Source organism: Acomys minous (genome assembly GCF_964271855.1).
Source record: "Acomys minous genome assembly, chromosome: 8".
NCBI classification, from domain to species: Eukaryota; Metazoa; Chordata; class Mammalia; order Rodentia; family Muridae; genus Acomys; species Acomys minous.
Window position 1 is genome coordinate 41,785,445 of NC_140489.1, and position 17,318 is coordinate 41,802,762.

The 17,318-nt window shown below is 42.4% G+C and overlaps 1 protein-coding gene across 3 annotated transcripts in view; it reads left to right on the forward strand.

Moving 5' to 3' along the window:
• PPP2R5E (protein phosphatase 2 regulatory subunit B'epsilon) overlaps positions 1-16,606 on the forward strand; it is a 144,967-nt gene extending 128,361 nt beyond the window's left edge. For all 3 annotated transcript variants that reach the window (XM_084791630.1, XM_084791629.1, XM_084791631.1), the window contains 6 exons: positions 1,841-1,894; positions 2,008-2,058; positions 3,723-3,842; positions 6,218-6,345; positions 9,100-9,201; positions 15,243-16,606. In XM_084791630.1, the coding sequence (XP_084647756.1) occupies positions 1,841-1,894; positions 2,008-2,058; positions 3,723-3,842; positions 6,218-6,345; positions 9,100-9,201; positions 15,243-15,342 (555 nt within the window). In that variant the 3' untranslated portion in view covers positions 15,343-16,606. The remainder of the gene's footprint in view (positions 1-1,840; positions 1,895-2,007; positions 2,059-3,722; positions 3,843-6,217; positions 6,346-9,099; positions 9,202-15,242) is intronic.
• Positions 16,607-17,318: the final 712 nt, after the last annotated feature.

Consider the following 17,318-nt stretch of genomic DNA (forward strand, 5'->3'; position numbering starts at 1 on the left):
GTCACAGGGCTGGCTGTGAACTTGTAGTCCTCTAGTCTTCCTCCTGAGTGCTGGGATTCTAAGGGTAAGCCACCTCTCCTAGCCTAACGTACAGCCTTTGAAACAAAGTGAAACGTTTGTGCACTTAGTGTTTCTCAGGATATTGGTTTTTCTTTCATTTATTTATTTTTTAAAGGAAAAGTATGTTAAAAGTTAAAAATATTCTCCAAAGAAAATAATAAAGTATGCCTTTTTCCCCCCACACACCATAGAATCATGCAACTATTTTTAAGGTAGGGATGGGCTTTGTTGTGTGTTATATCACAGCAGACTTCCATGCTAAAGGTTGCCTGCGAAGATTGCCCATTGTAGAACATGTGTATATGGAAAGCGGTGAGAATGTAGTAGAGCTGGCTGTGGTGGCGCACGCCTTTAATCCCAGCTCTAGGGAGGCAGAGGCAGGTAGATCACTGTGAGTTCCAGGACAGCCTGGTCTACAAAGTGAGTCCAGGACAGCCAAGGCTACACAGAGAGACCCTGTCTTGAAAGGGGCGGGGGGAGACTGTAGTAGAGGGAGGCAGATGTGGGCCTTGCCTAATGAACTGAATTAATAATACTTGGTCCTGTCTCTCTTTGCTCTGGGCTGACAGTTGCCTTTTGCCCTCTTCTGCTCACTTTGTACACACAGTAGACACTTTCAGAAGTAAGCAAATCTATCACTATTTTCACATCTTCCTTTTTATAAATCCTTCATTAATTTAAAAAATCAGACCTTGCAGGATGGGTTACTGGCAACTGTAGTCTTGGCACTTAGAGGTTGAGGCAGGAGGGTTGCCTTCGCTGTGTAGCAAGTTGTCTTGGAACAAACAGATACATACATAAAAGGAGTAGTTAGTGAGCTAATCATGTCCTGTGCTGTCCTCACTGTGGCTTCTGCACTGATCACTGCACTCACTGCATGGTAAGCACGGCACTGGAGGGCACAATTGATCCCATGATATTTTTAAATTTAGTGTTTTAAGCCTCTGGCTCCTTTCTCTTTTGAGTTTGCATTAAAATGTAACACATTTTTCTAAGCAGTGTTGCTCTTAAATGTGAAACTCTGTGTTTTGAGGAAAAAAATTAGTCCATATGTTCTAGATTTAGCATACCATCAAAATGTTGGTTTTTTTAAAGAGGGTAGGTTTCCTGTTCAGCCATCTTTCTGAGCCCTTTAGAAAGCGTCTCTTTAGTCTGTGCACGGGCTGTAACATTTCATGGTTATTTGAAAGAATTCCTGTTATGACTGGGAACCTTCCCCAGATGCTGGCTTTGGCAAGTGTAACCTTTGACTTTTTCAGAGAGCCATGTTTTCAGGATCCCTCGCAGGCAGTTGCTGGGTTTTTAGAAAGGCCCTGCTTCCCCACAGGAATGCAAGCCCGGAGCTTGAGAGGCAGCCGGAACTTGAATGTCCTATGAGAGCCCTTCAGGCTGCGCTGACTGAGATGTTCCAGCCCCACTTTTCAGTAGCCTCAGAAATCTTGTCTCAGTGCTCTTTAAGAACAAAATTCCTCTGGAGCCTTGCTACTTTGTCACTGACTTGAAAACATAGCTTGTAGCTGTAGTCCCTGCTACTCGGAAGCTGAGACAGGAGAATGATGTTGAGATCAGGAGTTCAAGGCTAGCCTGGGCATCATAGCTGGATCCCAATTGTAAATATATAAATTAAAACAAAACACCTTACTTTCTATGAGGGTTCACATGAAGTGGTTATAAAGTTAAACCAGAGTCTGGATGCTTTTGAGATGTGTTGGTGCTATGTGCTTTTAGATTTTATTGTGTAGAAATAACATTCTATCCTTTCCTCCTCCTTCCTGTTCAGCTGGCGTATTGTATAGTACAGTTTCTGGAGAAAGACCCTTCACTTACAGAACCTGTAAGCAATTTTTATTCTTTCCATAATGTGAAAGAAAAATTAAGAAAAAAAATCTTTATTAAAATCATGTCAAACATTAAATGTCTTGTTTTTCTCCTTTCTTTTTCTTTTAGGTTATTAGGGGGTTAATGAAATTTTGGCCTAAAACATGCAGTCAAAAAGAGGTAAGTACTTACACCAGAGACCACAGCAGTACAAAGAGTGCTCTGCCTGTGTACTCACCATGGGCTAAGCACTCACGCATGCCCCTCCAAGCCCAGGTTTGTCCCTCGGTGCTCTCATTTTTACTAGTGATAAAATCCAAGCTTTGAGAGATTAGCTAGCACACCCTAGCACACTAAGTGAGAGCGTGCCAATGGACAAGAACCTGCCTCCTGAACTTTGAACCCTGGGCCTCTTGCCACTGCAGACCCTGGCCAAGCTGCACTGGGTCGTTATTTGCCTCTGTTGCTGTGACTCTGCATAGCACGGAAGGATCGCTATCCCTCCAGAAGGACTCCTGAGCAGCCTGTCCCTGTAGCCCTTGTGTTAAACCATAGTGTGGGTGAAGGCTTACTGTGTATAGTCTCATAATACACAGCAGAATGTTACCTTGGCATGCCTGGGAATGAGGCCATATAGTCACCTAAGCAGGTGTGTCCTGCATGCGTGTTTGTAGGGAGGCCCCAAGCAGTAGCTTCAGTGGAGCCTAACTGTCTCCACCCCAGATCTGAAGCCCTTTCTTTCTGGCCTGGAAACAGAAGTCACCTGTTAGCTTTATGTCCCAAGAGAGTGTATGTGTCTTGACAAAGGCCTGGGTGTATAGGAAGAGCCGCTTTCTCACATCAGCTGGGATCCTAGCCCCTACTCCATCCAGCATGAGCTAAAGGGAATCTGCGTTGCTGCTCTTTGCACCTCAGGATACAAAAGAAGCCTCGTTCTTCATATTTCAGTTGCTTAGTTAGCTTTTCCCAATGTTATTTTTCATGGGTAAATAGGTAACTGGTATTTATTTATTATTTTTCCATTCTATTTATACAACTGTCTAAATCTATTTATCTTGCCCCATTGTGTGATCTTCAAGCTTTTTTTGCATGCAGCCCTGAGGCCATGAGATTCACTGTGCTTTAGAGAGAGGGGAGAGGGAGAGAGTGTGTGCACGTGTGCACACGTAAACATAGAAAGCAGGTTAGTGTGTGCTGATGTGGTTGGTGTGGTACCTTAACATGGGTGAGTTTGCAGAATGACAGCTGCCTGTCGAGTTCTATTGTGGTGTTGTGGACTAATTCACATTTGTTCAGGAGTGTCAGCCATTATTTTAAAAAGTAGGGTTGTGTGGGCGTGTTAAATGTCTGCATTGCTAGCCGTGGGCTGAAGAGGCAACGGCCAGTCGGTTACTTTAAAAGAAAGCCCTGTGCTGAGTTCTCTGTGAAGTGAGCATGTTCTCTGTGTGACTGGGGATGGGTGGAGTTTGCATATGTAGGCCAGAGAAGGACTCTTGACACAGTAACTCGTCATAGTGCTTGGAGGTAGGCTGGCAGTCAGCCAACCCTGAAATCCTCCTGTCTCAGCACCCCATAGCACTGGAGTTGCAGGCCATATGGCTTGGCCTGTTTTCTTATGTGGGGCCTCGGGATTTGAACTCATGTCCTCATGATTTTATACCAAGCACTCTTACCCACTGAGCCATCCTCCCAGGCCAAAATAAATAGAATAATGTCTGGTTCATTAGTTAGTTAGTTTGCTTTGCTTTGCTTTATGTGTACATTTTTCTTAAAATAGTGAATAAAATTGATCATGTGGAATTTTTAGTAGTGAATCTCATATTTTATATTGTTTCTATTTATAGGTCATGTTCCTTGGAGAGCTGGAAGAAATCTTGGATGTGATTGAACCATCACAATTTGTTAAAATCCAAGAACCTTTGTTTAAACAAATTGCCAAGTGTGTTTCTAGCCCCCATTTTCAGGTTAGTAGTAAAGAGAAGACAAGCCAGAGTGGTGAGTGCTGTGTGAACTCACTTGGCTACCTTCATTTGTACTGGGGGAAACATCATGGACACTAGCCCCCTACCCCCCTTTTTTTTTACGATTTAGTTTTTAATTTTTAGTTATGTATATGTATGTGTCTGTACTGGGCATGAGTACATGATGCAGAGCCCACAGAGGCCAGAGACACCTCAGATCCCCCTGGAGCTGGAGTCACAGGTAGTTGTTAGCTGGCTGATGTGGGTGCAAGGAACCGAACTTGGGGCTTCGGTAAGAGGCAGTCAGAGTTCTCTTAAGCCCCTGCTACAAGTAGTCACCTGATTCTGAGCATCTGCTCCCAGCAGGCTCTGTCTCTTAACTTTAATTCCTGCAGTACCCTGCAAGAAGGCATGAGGTGAGCGCCAAAGCTGGTAGCCATAAAAGCACTTAACTGGTTAAGCTCATTTAAAGGGAGCTGCTGGGGCTCCTCCACAGTGTGTGAGTAGTCAGCAATGCTTGGGAGGGAAAAGAGAAAATGAAGATTAACCTACCAAGCTCTTTCCCACTGCTTTGATGAGGCTCTGCATGCCTCGCTCAGTGTTCCAAGTTAACAAGGGGGTATAGATGAATTTTCGTTTAACTGTGGCTTTTTGCTAAAATGGCTGAAGTCCATGACCTTCCCACAGCCTGCTCTGCCTCCTTGTGGATGTTTGAGGACAGCACAGGGAAGGTGCCCTGGGATTTGAGTTTTCTTTGAGGTCTTGGCTGTAGTGCTGTGGAGCCCTCATCTGAGAGCCTGGAACCAGTCGGTCACAGTGCTTATTTTACCTGTGGCTGTGTCACTGGAAGTCTGTATTACAAACCTAGCAGGCTCACCCTCCCGCCTGCCATTAAAGATACTGTTCAGCAGCACAAAAGCACACTTGTAGTTTGATGGTGGAGGCCCTGTTTCTATTCTTAAATCTAAAGACATGCTAGTGTATCAAGCTTGTGCTTATACCACACAGAACAAAAAGGGAAAGGAGATAGAACACTGCTCTGTGAAGTGTCCACACTGGGTGCAAATAGAAAAGTTCAGAACAGTGTATAAAGATTGTGTGCAGTACACTAAACTGTTGGAGCTCAAACATATGGACTGTTTGTTTTTCTGTTTTCACCAGGCTCTTTGGTATAGTGCAGACCAAGGTCCTTTAAAAAAAAATGACAGGGAAGCTTACATGATACTCAAAGCTGAGAAAGAAAGATAATTTGTTAAACTGGGCGTGAAGTTCACTAGTTGAGCATTGCCTAGCACCTGCAAAGCCCTGGGTTTGACTTAACAAAAAAGGAAGGAAGAGTGGGAAAAGAGTATATGGTTGGCTCAAGTTGCCGTAACAGAGTTCTCCAGACCAAATAGCCTCAAGAGCAGAGACTTACTTACTTACTTACTTACTTACTTACTTACTTACTTACTTACTTATTTACTTACTTACTTACGGGAGCCAAGAGTCTGGAGGCTGGTTGGTTTCTAATGTGCACACTGAAGACTGTTTCGCAGTGCTCTGGGACCAGTAGCTGTCAGCAGTGTGTGAACCTGCCGAGTGCTATAGCTAGACAGGCTGTCAGTGGGTGTAATCTTGTGTTACTTTCATTCTAAATCATGATTTCTTAGGCACCAGGCAGTGGTGGCGCACACCTTTAATCCCAGCACTCGGGAGGCAGAGGCAGGCAGATTGCTGTGAGTTCGAGGCCAGCCTGGTCTACAAACCGAGTCCAGGACAGCCAAGGCTACACAGAGAAACCCGGTCTCAAAAAACAAAACAAACACAAACAAACAAACAAAAAAGATTTCTTCATTCTAAATAAAAGATGTTCATCAAGTCCAAGATGAGTAACTCAAGCCCAGCAGATGAAATTAGAGCATGGCAACGTTGTGGGCAGAGGATGCGCCAGCGCAGTAAGCAAACGGCACTCGCCTCTGGCCAGACCCCACCCCAGGAGCTCCCACAGCGGGCATAAGCCTGTGGGGACATTTGAGACTCAAAGTATAGCAAGACCTAAGCCAGACAAGGAATTCTGAAGGCCAAGCTGGATGAGGGCGTGGAGGGTAAGGATGTGTGGGACCTGTTCAGGGAAGAGTGGAAATAGATGGGAAGTGTAGACTTGAAGGAGAAGATAAGTTAACAGTCAGGGAAAAACAAAACAAAAATCCTTTCCTCCCCAAACTGATGAACCAACTACCTGGCAACTTCGGCGAGATCATAAATCTTCACAAAATGTAAAGAGTTATTAATGTTTAATTATACTTTTGATTGAATAATTTAAAAATAGCTTTTTAAAATACTTTTGTTTGAGAAGACTCTAGTTTGCTTTACCATTGTTCTTTTTCTTTTCTAAGGTGGCAGAAAGGGCACTCTATTATTGGAATAATGAATACATCATGAGTTTGATAGAAGAGAACTCGAACGTCATCCTCCCCATCATGTTCTCCAGCCTTTACAGGATCTCCAAAGAGCATTGGAATCCGTATGTTCTCAGCTGCCTGCCATCCTTACCCCTTCCCTCTTCCTCTCCCTCTCCCTCCCCTTTGGCCTTCTGTCTCTTCCCCATTCCTCTTTTCATTAGTAAAATGTTTCATAGCTCACTGTGCACCAGATGCTGTGGCCGTTGCTCAAGGCGCAGTAACAAGATTTAAAAAAAAAAAATCCCTCCTGGAAATTTGCTGGTTGGGGGACTGCAAAGCAAACAACTATTTTAACATAGCCCTGCCATTGAGTTAAAATATGTTTGCTGGAGAGGCTTTCTGACCCATCTGAAGGTAGCCAGATGTGTTTTGGGAATGTGCCGGAGCCTCAAAGGATGCACATCAACTGTCAGGGCTCAAATTTAATGTGTTAAGTTCAAAGCAAGATTTTACTGTACAGGCCATGCTGACCTCAAACTCATGATCCTCCTGCCTCAGCCTCCTGAGTGCTGGAGAATGACCATACTTGGCTTCCGTTCAAATGTTAATGGAGTTTGCTGGATGGCAATGACAGGGAAGGGCCCTTCCGAGAGGGATCATCTAGCATATAAGAGGCACACAGGTGTCGCTGTGCCTGGCAAGTTCTGAGACCCCTGGGCTTGGGAGGGCAAAGGCATGAGGCCTTTGGGTGAATGAACACTGCTAGAGACAAGGCTGCAGAAGGAGCGAGGCCCACAGGAGCCTTCACCAGGGGCAGCATCAGGAGACTGAGGGGCTGTGAAGAGATGGGCATTTTATAGAACTGTCCACTTCCCAACTAGAGCAGGGCACACACAATTAAAAATCTTAAAGGGCAAGCTTAGTTTAGCTCTAGGAGAGCTAAAGTCTTCTATATCAAGATGCCTTTGCATGCTTTTCTATGCAATAAAGGAAAGGTTTATGTGGCATTGAAGAATTAATAAGTATAGGTCAATCAGTACAACTCAATTAGCATAGAGTTGTAAAATAACAGTCTTTCAATTTTTTAACTATGGTATTTTCTATATTAATAAAACTTTGAGAAAGAACTGTTAAGCTTCATTGTATAGAATTTCTCCGGGAGGTCTGGAGAGCAGCTGTAGTTAGTGTTGGTAACTGCTCAAGACCCCAGCTTCTCCAGTGCTGCCATTCTTGAGACGTAGCTACGTTCCCTTCTTTGGGCAGAAGCCATGCAGCAGACCTCCCACTAACACATGGTCTCTTTTTTTTTTTTTTTTAAGTTTTGTTTTGTTCCATTTCTATCCATTGGTTTCTCTCCCCCCCCCCCCCCCCGGATTTCTGAGAGATTGCATGCACTGAATCCTTCAAGATCCTTGTGATTAGCCATAGGGGACACTGGGAACCGAACTCGGGTTGTTGGGTTCTCTGCTATAAAAGACATGCTCTGCACCATATCTTCAGCCTGTGGCCTCATTTTTTAGAGATCCATTCTTAGTAAGATGGGAGTTTGTTGCAACCTTGTATAGATTTGAAAAGAGAAATGCCATTTTTGCCTAGTCTGAAGCTTTCGAGTCTGTCACGGTACAGTCCTCCCGTGGTCTAAGAGTGCACTCTGCTTGATAAGCATAGTCCTGCAGCCTGGCTTCTGAGTGTGTAGTGCTCCATGGCCAAGAACACCCAGCATCGGCTTCACAGTTCTCAGCATGAGCGCTGGGCCAGGAGAAGGGGTGAGCAGGGACAGACGGAATAGTGCAGCAACACTGGAAAAGCAGCTGGTAGGGGCTTGGCAGCCTGTCTTTCAGCATGGTGAGTTACGTGCTCATTTCTGTAGGGACAGCTTCTGATTCTAAATTAGGTATATTATTACTTTGAAAGTAGTATTTTTTAACCACTGATACTTGTTTCTAGGATATGACTGCTCTGTCTGTCTTTGTTGTTTCTTTGTTTTAAGATGGTCTCTGTATGTAGTCCACAGTGACCTTGAACTCTCCATGCTCTTACCTCTACCTCCCAAGTGCTGGGATTACAGGTAGACATGAGGTGGTTTTATTTTGTGTGCGTGTGTATGCGTGTGCTAGTATACCTGTGTGCCTGAGCTATCTCCCCAAACCCTGAAACTGCTTTATTTTATATTTGTTATGCATCCCATATGTTATGCAGGTCATAAGCATGTCTGCTCTGGGCACCACTAATTTGGAAGTGCAAAGTTAGGTTTTAATTCTGCCATCTCTTAGGAAGATTGTGAACAGTAAAGAACTCAAATCTTGGGGCTGGAGAGATGGCTCAGAGGTTAAGAGCACTGACTGCTCTTCCAGAGGTCCTGAGTTCAATTCCCAGCAACCACATGATGGCTCACAACCATCTATAATGTGATCTGATGTCCTCTTCTGGCATGCAGGTAGAACACTGTATACATAACAATAAATAAATAAATCTTTAAAAAAACAAAACTCTCAAGTGTCTTATGTGGAAATTAACTGTATAAAAGGAAACAGGATTCCAGATGAGGTAATCCATGCCCATAGTCGCAGCAGTAGACAGGCAGAGGCAGGAGGATCAAGAGTTCAGAGTCACCCTCAGCTGCACACTGAGTTGGAGGCTGGCCTGTGCTACGTGAGCGCGGGGAAGAGGTTTGTAGGCAGCAGTGAGGCTAGAAGGGTCAAGATGAGCAGAATGCACTTTATAAGTATATGAACTTGTCAAAGAAAAATTGAGTCCAAGGGTTTATGTATGTACGATAGAGGAGGCACTGACTCGTGTGAGTTATTCTTTCGCTTTTCTATTCATCACCCCATTGTGAAAGACTAACCAGTGTGTTCTCCTTCTCTGCCTCACAGGGCTATTGTGGCGTTGGTGTACAACGTGTTGAAGGCCTTTATGGAAATGAACAGCACTATGTTTGATGAGCTGACAGCCACATACAAGTCAGATCGTCAGCGGTAACTTTTTAAAGCTCTTTTGTCTGCTGTGCATAAAGCTATTGAGTCCTTTCTGAACTCTTTGCTGAAGTTGGCCTGGTTGCACATCAGATCATAAACAGCAGTGTATTTATGTACATATTCCACTTCTGCATGCTCATTAGCTGTGTCCTTGCTAGTGGACCGCAAAGTAAGATGGTTTTGTAATGGGATGATTTTGATGAAGCCTGCTTTCTTTCTCCCCTTATTTCTGTCCTCCACAGAGTAAAAGAGCCTAGCACGTAACTGGTCTTTCACACTCACTTCCAGGAACTAGTCCTCTGTACAGACTCCTGTTGCTAACCCACTGACACTAAAATTGGTGTACTTTACTCCAGTGCAGGCACTCCAGACCAGGCACTGTTTATCCAGCTCTTACTTTCTAGTCTAGAAACCAACAAACAACTTAAAAGAGCAGAGAAAAGAATAGAAACTTCAATTTGAAGTCTATTTGAAAGTAGTCCCTATTAGCATATACAGGGGGAGGAGGTCCCCCTCAGTCACAGTCATAGGGGAGGAGAGTAAGGAGAAAATGGGAGGGAGGGAGGAATGGGAGGATACAAGGAATGGGATAACAATTGAGATGTAATATGAATAAATTAATAAAAATATATATAATAAAAAAGAAAGTAGTGATGTGCTTAAGACTAGACCGATGCCAACAGCCTTTCTTGATTTTATCTACGTGATTCCTTCATTTTACTTTTATTATATAATAACTATTATTATTTTTGCTGATTTTGTTTTTTCACGACCGGGTTTCTCTGGTATCCCTGGCTGTCTCAGAATATATTTTGCCCATCAGGATGGCGTCAAACTCAGAGATCTGCTTGCCTCTGCCTCCTGAGTGCTTTGATTAAAGGTGTGAGCCTTCATGTTTGGCCCAAGTTTATTTTTTTCCAGTATGTTCAACTTTCAAAAAAAATGTTGTCTTACTTAGAGTTTTTGTTGCTGTGCAGAGACTACATGACCAAGGCACAGCTTACAAAGGGAGACATTTCACTGGGGCTGGCTTATAGTTTTAGAAATTAGTCCATTATCATCATGGCAGGAAGCATGGCAGTGCACAGGCAGACACGGCACTGGAGAGTTCTACATCAGGATTCCCAAGCGAGGATGTGACACTGGGCTTGGTTTGAGCATTTGAAATTTCAAATCCCATTCCCAACAAGGCCACACCCCCTAATAGTACCCTTCCGTGGTGACCAAGGGAACAGCACTTTTCAAATCTATGAGCCTGTGGAGCCATCCCTATTCCATCCCCCGCAGACGCAATGGGGAGGTTAAGGAAGGCACACAAGAGCTCTTAGTGGTCATTCTCTGGCTTGACTCTGATCACGTGGATGCAGAATGTGTTAGTTGTGTGGTACTGAGGAAAAGAGCAATGAATGGGAAAGTTCGGCCACAGAGGGCCAAGGACCATTGGCAGAGATTGTTTTTAAGTTACAGGGAAAAGAGTTTAACCATGGAATATAGTATTAATTACAATATTGAGATAGTCAGTTCTGTATCATACTTGAAACCTATATAACGGTTAATTCATGATATTATTCATTGTTAAAAAATTGCTAAATTTAGCTGGCCGTGGTGATGCACACTTTTAATCCCAGCACTCAAGGGGCAGTGGCAAGGAAGACTGATGTGAATTTGAGGCCAGCCTGGTCTAAAAAGTGAGTCCAGGATAGCCAAGGCTATACAGAGAAACCCTGTCTCAAAAACTAAAACAAACAAACAACTACATTTGTAATACCCCTCCTCTCCCTACAGTTAAGTTCAAATATTTTGAAAAAATTTATTTTTTAAAGGACTAAGGGGACTAGAAAGATGGCTCAACTGTTAAGGGCACTTGCTGCTCTTCCAGAGAACCCAGATCCAAGGTCGGCACCCACAGTAGTTTCCAGAAGTTGTAACTCCAGTTCCTAAGGGTTGGATATGCACTTTTGGCCACCTTCAAGGTCAGCCATGCACACGATGCATAGCCAAACAAACAGGCAAAAAATTACCCATACACATTAAAAACCAACACAACTTTTTAAAAGGCCTATTGGAACACTATGGTGCAATATTGAACAGTGCATAGACTGTGTCTGATAGGGCAACAAAATTTTGTGTAATTGTTACTATTGTAGTTAAACAAGGATTAAGCCTGTGTAAAATCTTACCGAGAATATTGAAGGAGCTTCAGTGTAACTAAGTGGTAGGCTGTGCGTGGCTAGTGTATGTAAAGGCCTTGTGCTCAGTTCCCAGGATCACTGTGTGTGTGTGTGTGTGTGTGTGTGTGTGTGTGTGTGTGTGTGTGTGTGCGCGCGCGCGCACGCGCGTACAGGCCTTATTTCAAATTAATTCATCTCTAATGAAATCCACAGTGAACTTATTTTTGTAATTTTTTTATTAACTAAGCTAAATAGATAATCACTTGAGAAGAAGTAGGATTAACTAAAGGGACTAGGAATAGACAGAGCTGTGAGGCTGAGTGGATACGCTAGAGTGTGAAGGTGGTTAATAGTGAGTGGACTACTTAATGAAAGTTGGTTTTTGTTTGTTATTTTGTTGTTGTTGTTTTGGTTTGTTTTTATGAAACAAGGATGATCCTTTGCCAAATAAGCAAAAATAGAAGATCGTACTGAGCAGATACAAGTATTGGTTTCTCCATAGATGTGATAATAACACTTAATTAGTAATTAAATATGGATGTTTGGGGCTGTTATGAAAGAGCCAAATATAAGATTTTACTAGTTAGTGACAGGAAGCTGATGGTTTCAGTTCACAGCAGATTTTTTTCAGCATTACAGATCAGAACGGTGGGTGGCTTGAGCTTTTACCACTGTCAGGTGTGGCTGCCAACAGTAGTGCTCCGTGACATGAAATGGGAGGAGAATTTGACAAGATTCCCAGCATTGCAGTGTGCTGAAGTCTTAAAATTCCCCCCGGCACAGAGAGGAACTGGGGGAACTGAGGGCGCTACTAAATGCATCAGTGCTTTTTAGATGTTTTAGGGCCAGGACAACATCTGCACTCCAGCACTTGGGAGGTAGAAGCAGAGCAGCAGGAGCTCAGGGGAGTCATCCGATAGCGAGCTCAGGAGCTGTCTCAAAACAACAACAACAAAAGAGAAATATTTAGATTGTTTTCAGTATATAGTTCCATTTATATGAAAGGCCAATAAAGGAAAACTCATAAAAAGAGCAGAGCAGTGATTGCTAGAGGCTGGAAGAAGATGGAGTGGGCAGCACGATTTCTTTGGGGATGAGTATGTCCTGAGCTAGGACTGTGGAGTTTAAAGATAAAGCTGTCAGTATGAAAGCAGTGTGGGAACTCGGCATGCACTCATCTGGACAAAGAAAGGACACACTGGAAAAATGACATTGCACACTGCAGAGCTGATGACTGGAGCGAGCAGCATCAGTAGGAAGATGATGACGTCATGGTGCCAGCTGCTAATGAGGCCATGTGAACTGCCCTAAGAGGAGCTGAGTTTTAGTTGATAAAAGTTCCAGACCCTTTCTTTCCTCTCTGAAACCAAAGAAGTCATTAAAATTCTGCATGAGCCATAGAATTTATGTTGTGTAACTCATTTTTCTCTGAGAGCATTTATTTAGACTAATATTATCTCCATATTACACTGTCAAACAAGTGATAATTGCTTGCTTACAGCCTAGAGTCTAGAAGCTAGCAACCCGCTTTCTGGAAACCCATACCCTCTCTAGGCTGTGTTGCTTGTCAGTCTCTATCTCTTCCTGACTTAATCTTTAGTAAAACATTAGTTTGGCTTTTTGCCTTTTGGGGGAGTTTAGGGTCTCACTCTGTAGCTTAAGCTAGCCTTGAACTTCAAGTGATCCTCCTACCTCAGGTGTATGAGTATGAGGTAGCATGCTAAAATATTTTTTTAATTTTAATTTTTAATTTTTATGTATATGACTGTTTCCCTGCATGTATATATATGCATACATGTGTGTCTGGTGCCTGCAGAGGCCAGAGGAGGACTTTGGAGCCCCCCTGGAACTGGAGCTATGGACATTTGTGAGCCACTGTGTGGGTCATAGGAACTGAAGCCTGGTCCTTGGGAAGAGCAGCACTAGGGCCATCTACAGAGCCATCTCTCCAGCACATAAAATATTTTTTCTGAATAAATTCCAGTTTTATATTTTAAAAATAAAAAATCTGTAATGATAAGAGACTTTTATAATCTTGTCCCTTATGCTCTTAAATGCAGTTGTTTTAGGCCAAAATTATTACATAAGTAAATGTTTGAAAATCATTATGCTTGCTAAAGTTCACACTACAGATTACATTTAAATAGCCAAACATAGTAAACAATGCCCAGCGTGCCAGGATATTCATTATGATAAGAAGCTGAAGATGACTACGTTGTGTGATCCCACAGCCCTGCAACTGCAGTGGGAGTGTCAGGTTACTTGGGTACTTTATTTTATTTTAATTCAAGGAGGATGAGAATTACTTTATTGGCTTGGGGTTTTCTTTTTAAAAGTTTGTTTATTTTTCTTTTATGTGTATAGGTGTTTGTCTGCTTGTATGCATGTGTGCTTCATGCCTACAGGGGCGAGAAGAGGATGTCCTGGAAGTGGAGTTCAGATGCCTGTGAGCCACCATGCGGTGCTGGGAACCGAACCTACAGTGTTCTTAACTACTGCGCCATCGCGCCAGCCCTGCTTTCTGTTGTTAGAGAATGTGATGTGACTTTGCAAAGTATTGGTGTTTAGCACTGGAATTCCATGCAGAGTTTACATTATCCTTATGAATTTCTCTGTGTAAAGAATATACTGTTGCTGAGGTGAGGTATGCAAGGATCAGTGCTTCAAGCTGAGGTGACAGAACTCTAGGAACTGTTTGAATTTGTGAATTCAGAATGTTATCTAGCTCTGCTTTTCACCAGTTTGTTGCAGTAAGCTAGAGGTAATGAAGTGAATTATGTTAGTAGATATGAATTCATGTGATGAACTATGGTTTTAAAGATTTATTTATTATGTATACAGTGCTCTGCCTGCATGTACACCTGCAGGCCAGAAGAGGCCATTAGATCACATTGCAGATGGTTGTGAGCCACCATGTGGTTGCTGGGAATTGAACTCAGGACTCTGGAAGAGCAGTCAGTGCTCTTAACCTCTGAGCCATCTCTCCAGCCCCATGAGGAAATATTTCTAATAAGTGTGAATGTGTTTAATTTATAATACATTTTTGTGTTCTTTGATATGTACTTCCTACTTGACTGATACTAAAACATTTGCTTTTTTAAAATACAGGAATTTCAAAATGTCTCTGGCAAATTTAAATTGTTGAACCTGTTTTGGCTTATCCAATTGTGGTAAACTTTTCCAGACAATGCAATCTGAAATTCTAGAGATCACTTGTAAATTGGTATTTACCCAACTTTGAAGGCTTGTTCAATTAAAATTTTAATACATGGTAGTACCAGTGTCCACAAATTTCATGCAGATCATCAATCTATTCTTATAATATATAAATGTAATATATAATATAAACATACTTTGATCATATGTTTTCAGAAATGACCAGTTTCAGCATGCATAGTATGGGGCAAGTAGAAGTATTTTCTTGATCTTGTCCATTTTCAGTCAGTGTCATCTTCAGCATCTCTTTTGAGAGTTTATTTGGGAACAAATGAAAGAAGGTTGGGCTCTACAAGGCCCTGAGCATTTACAAGTCACTAAGCACTTGGTTTTAAGATGTATGGTACTAAAAATCATCTCCAGCTTTCTTTCTCAGTAATTGTACACTGTACTGGAATTTATACGCTCTATAGATAAAGAGATGTTAATGTAAACCTTAAAGTAGCCTTGTTTTCTGCTGTTCATTAGTACTGCTTCTGTGTCAGTGAGGGGGTCAGATAGAACCCCATGAGGGACAGACCCAAAAGGAAAGCACAGGAAGCTTGCTGCCCAGTGCTCCAGAGCCACTCCAGGCGTCGGCGGGCGAGGGCTGCTTCTGTTGGTAGTCTCAGCACACCCTCTCAGTTGTTTACATTGGTTTTTGTTTCTTCCCAGTGAGAAAAAGAAAGAAAAGGAGCGTGAAGAACTGTGGAAAAAATTAGAGGATCTGGAGTTAAAGAGAGGTCTTAGACGCGATGGGATAATTCCAACTTAACAACAACCTGACAGCGACATCACTACCCGTGGGGTCACGCGCTTCTGTAGTAGAAGATGGAGCAACAGTTTTCTGTATTGTGCAACTTTGCAGTAGATTTCACATTTGTCTCATTATTACAGCAGCACTGTATATACCTGTCTCTAAGTAAAGGAACACATAAGGACTTCAATCCAAAGTGTGGACAGTAGATGGACTTCTCAGAACTTTGCAAACATAATCATTGTTCTAACCCTCTTTAAAAAACAAACAAACAAAAGGTCTTCAGAGATCTGTTGGTGAAATTGCTATGTTAAAATTCCATTATCAGGAGTTCCTTATTTATCACTAGCAGAGAGTATGATAAAATTTTCAAATGTGAACAATCTTAAATTTAGCTTGTCTTTCTGCTAAGCTGTTACATGTATTTATAGTAAAGGAAGAAAAGACTGTCCTTTCTTTATAAGTTTGTATAACGCCCTCCTCTGGACAAGTTGACTGTAATTTGACACCCTTTCCTTTTGCACATCTTCATGAGTCGAATGTCCTCGTGAAACGGGGCTATGAATTACAGAGGTCCCTGGTGAAAGTTTGTCTGCTGGGTGAATATCTTCCCAGCAGCCAGGTGTTGCTGGTACTCCTGTAGTTTTCAGATTAGGAGTAAGAAAGAGAAGAGGTGGTAAGCATGGTAGTGGAGGGAGCGTTGGGCTTTGTATCAGATACGATGAGTCCAAATCAGTGTCTTGAATCCTTTGAAAACAGGCAGTGGGACACGCAGGCTTCAGCATCTGCAGTACTAGCTGCAGACACCATTGTGCATCCAGACCAGAGACAATTTAGAAATGTCAGAGGAACATCCTTTCGGATCCTATGAAGTGAGAAAGACAGAACACTAAGTGATATAACCATGACGTTGAGCACCAGGACTGCGCATCCAATTGGGAACCGAGTTGAGCAAACAGCACGAACTGTTTGGAGTTGTTGCCTTACTTTCTAATATGTACTTAAAAAGTATTTCAGCAAGAGAGGATGCAGCCTCTGGGAGAAACAAAACATGTTCCAGTGTTTTTGTAGATTCTCGTTCAATAGCTCATCAAGCGCCAGCCCTGGTGTTAGCCAGAAAGGATTCAGGATCAACATTATGCGTTCTGAATTGGATGCATACTCCTAACTACTGTATTTGTTACCAAAAGTGGTTCTACAAATGCTACTGAAAAAAAAAATCTGGAAATTCCTAATGTCCTGAGTATTAATAATAAAGTTTAAAAAATGCTTTTATATCAAAGGTGCATCGTGACCAAATTGTTTAAGGAAAAACAGAAAAACAAAAACTAGGACTGTACTCCAGATGTATCTTACTGGCTTTCTGCTCTGCATTAAAGGAAGACTCCTACTGGGTAGGGAAGCTGCTGGTGTGCTGGTTTGCAGTACGCATTTACCCGACGCGGTTGCATTGCTGTATACTGGCAAGTGTGTGTTGTGGGCTTTGTTTCCAGGAAGCTTTTGCTTGTTAGAGACAGCGATGAGCCTGTAACCCCAAACCATCACATCCAGCAGCACTGATCACGGCTTAGAGCCAATTCTGTTTTCGTTTGTTGAGTTGTGTTCGTAGCTAACATGAACACATGAGCTCTTACTGCTCTTAGTAGAAATACAGTATAAATATGGGCTTGTATATTTTCTTCCTTCCTTTTACATATAAAGTAGAATATATACAGCTTTGTTGTTTCCAAGGAAAGGAGGGGAAAAGCCACTTAGGAAGTGTTTCCAGGTTGTCAGTCACAGTGTGTACATAAAAGTAAGATAATTATGGACATTTTCATCTAGCTACCTTGAGTTTTTTGTTTTGTTTTGTTTCTTAAGGTGTGTATACCACCAAGTACAAGATGGTTCAGTGGAATGAATTTGGTTTTTAAAGAGCACTAAAAAGGGTTCTGTATGAATTCCTGGAAAGTGTTGGAGCAGAGGTGCAAGTTCATAGTGATGCTAAGAAGTTA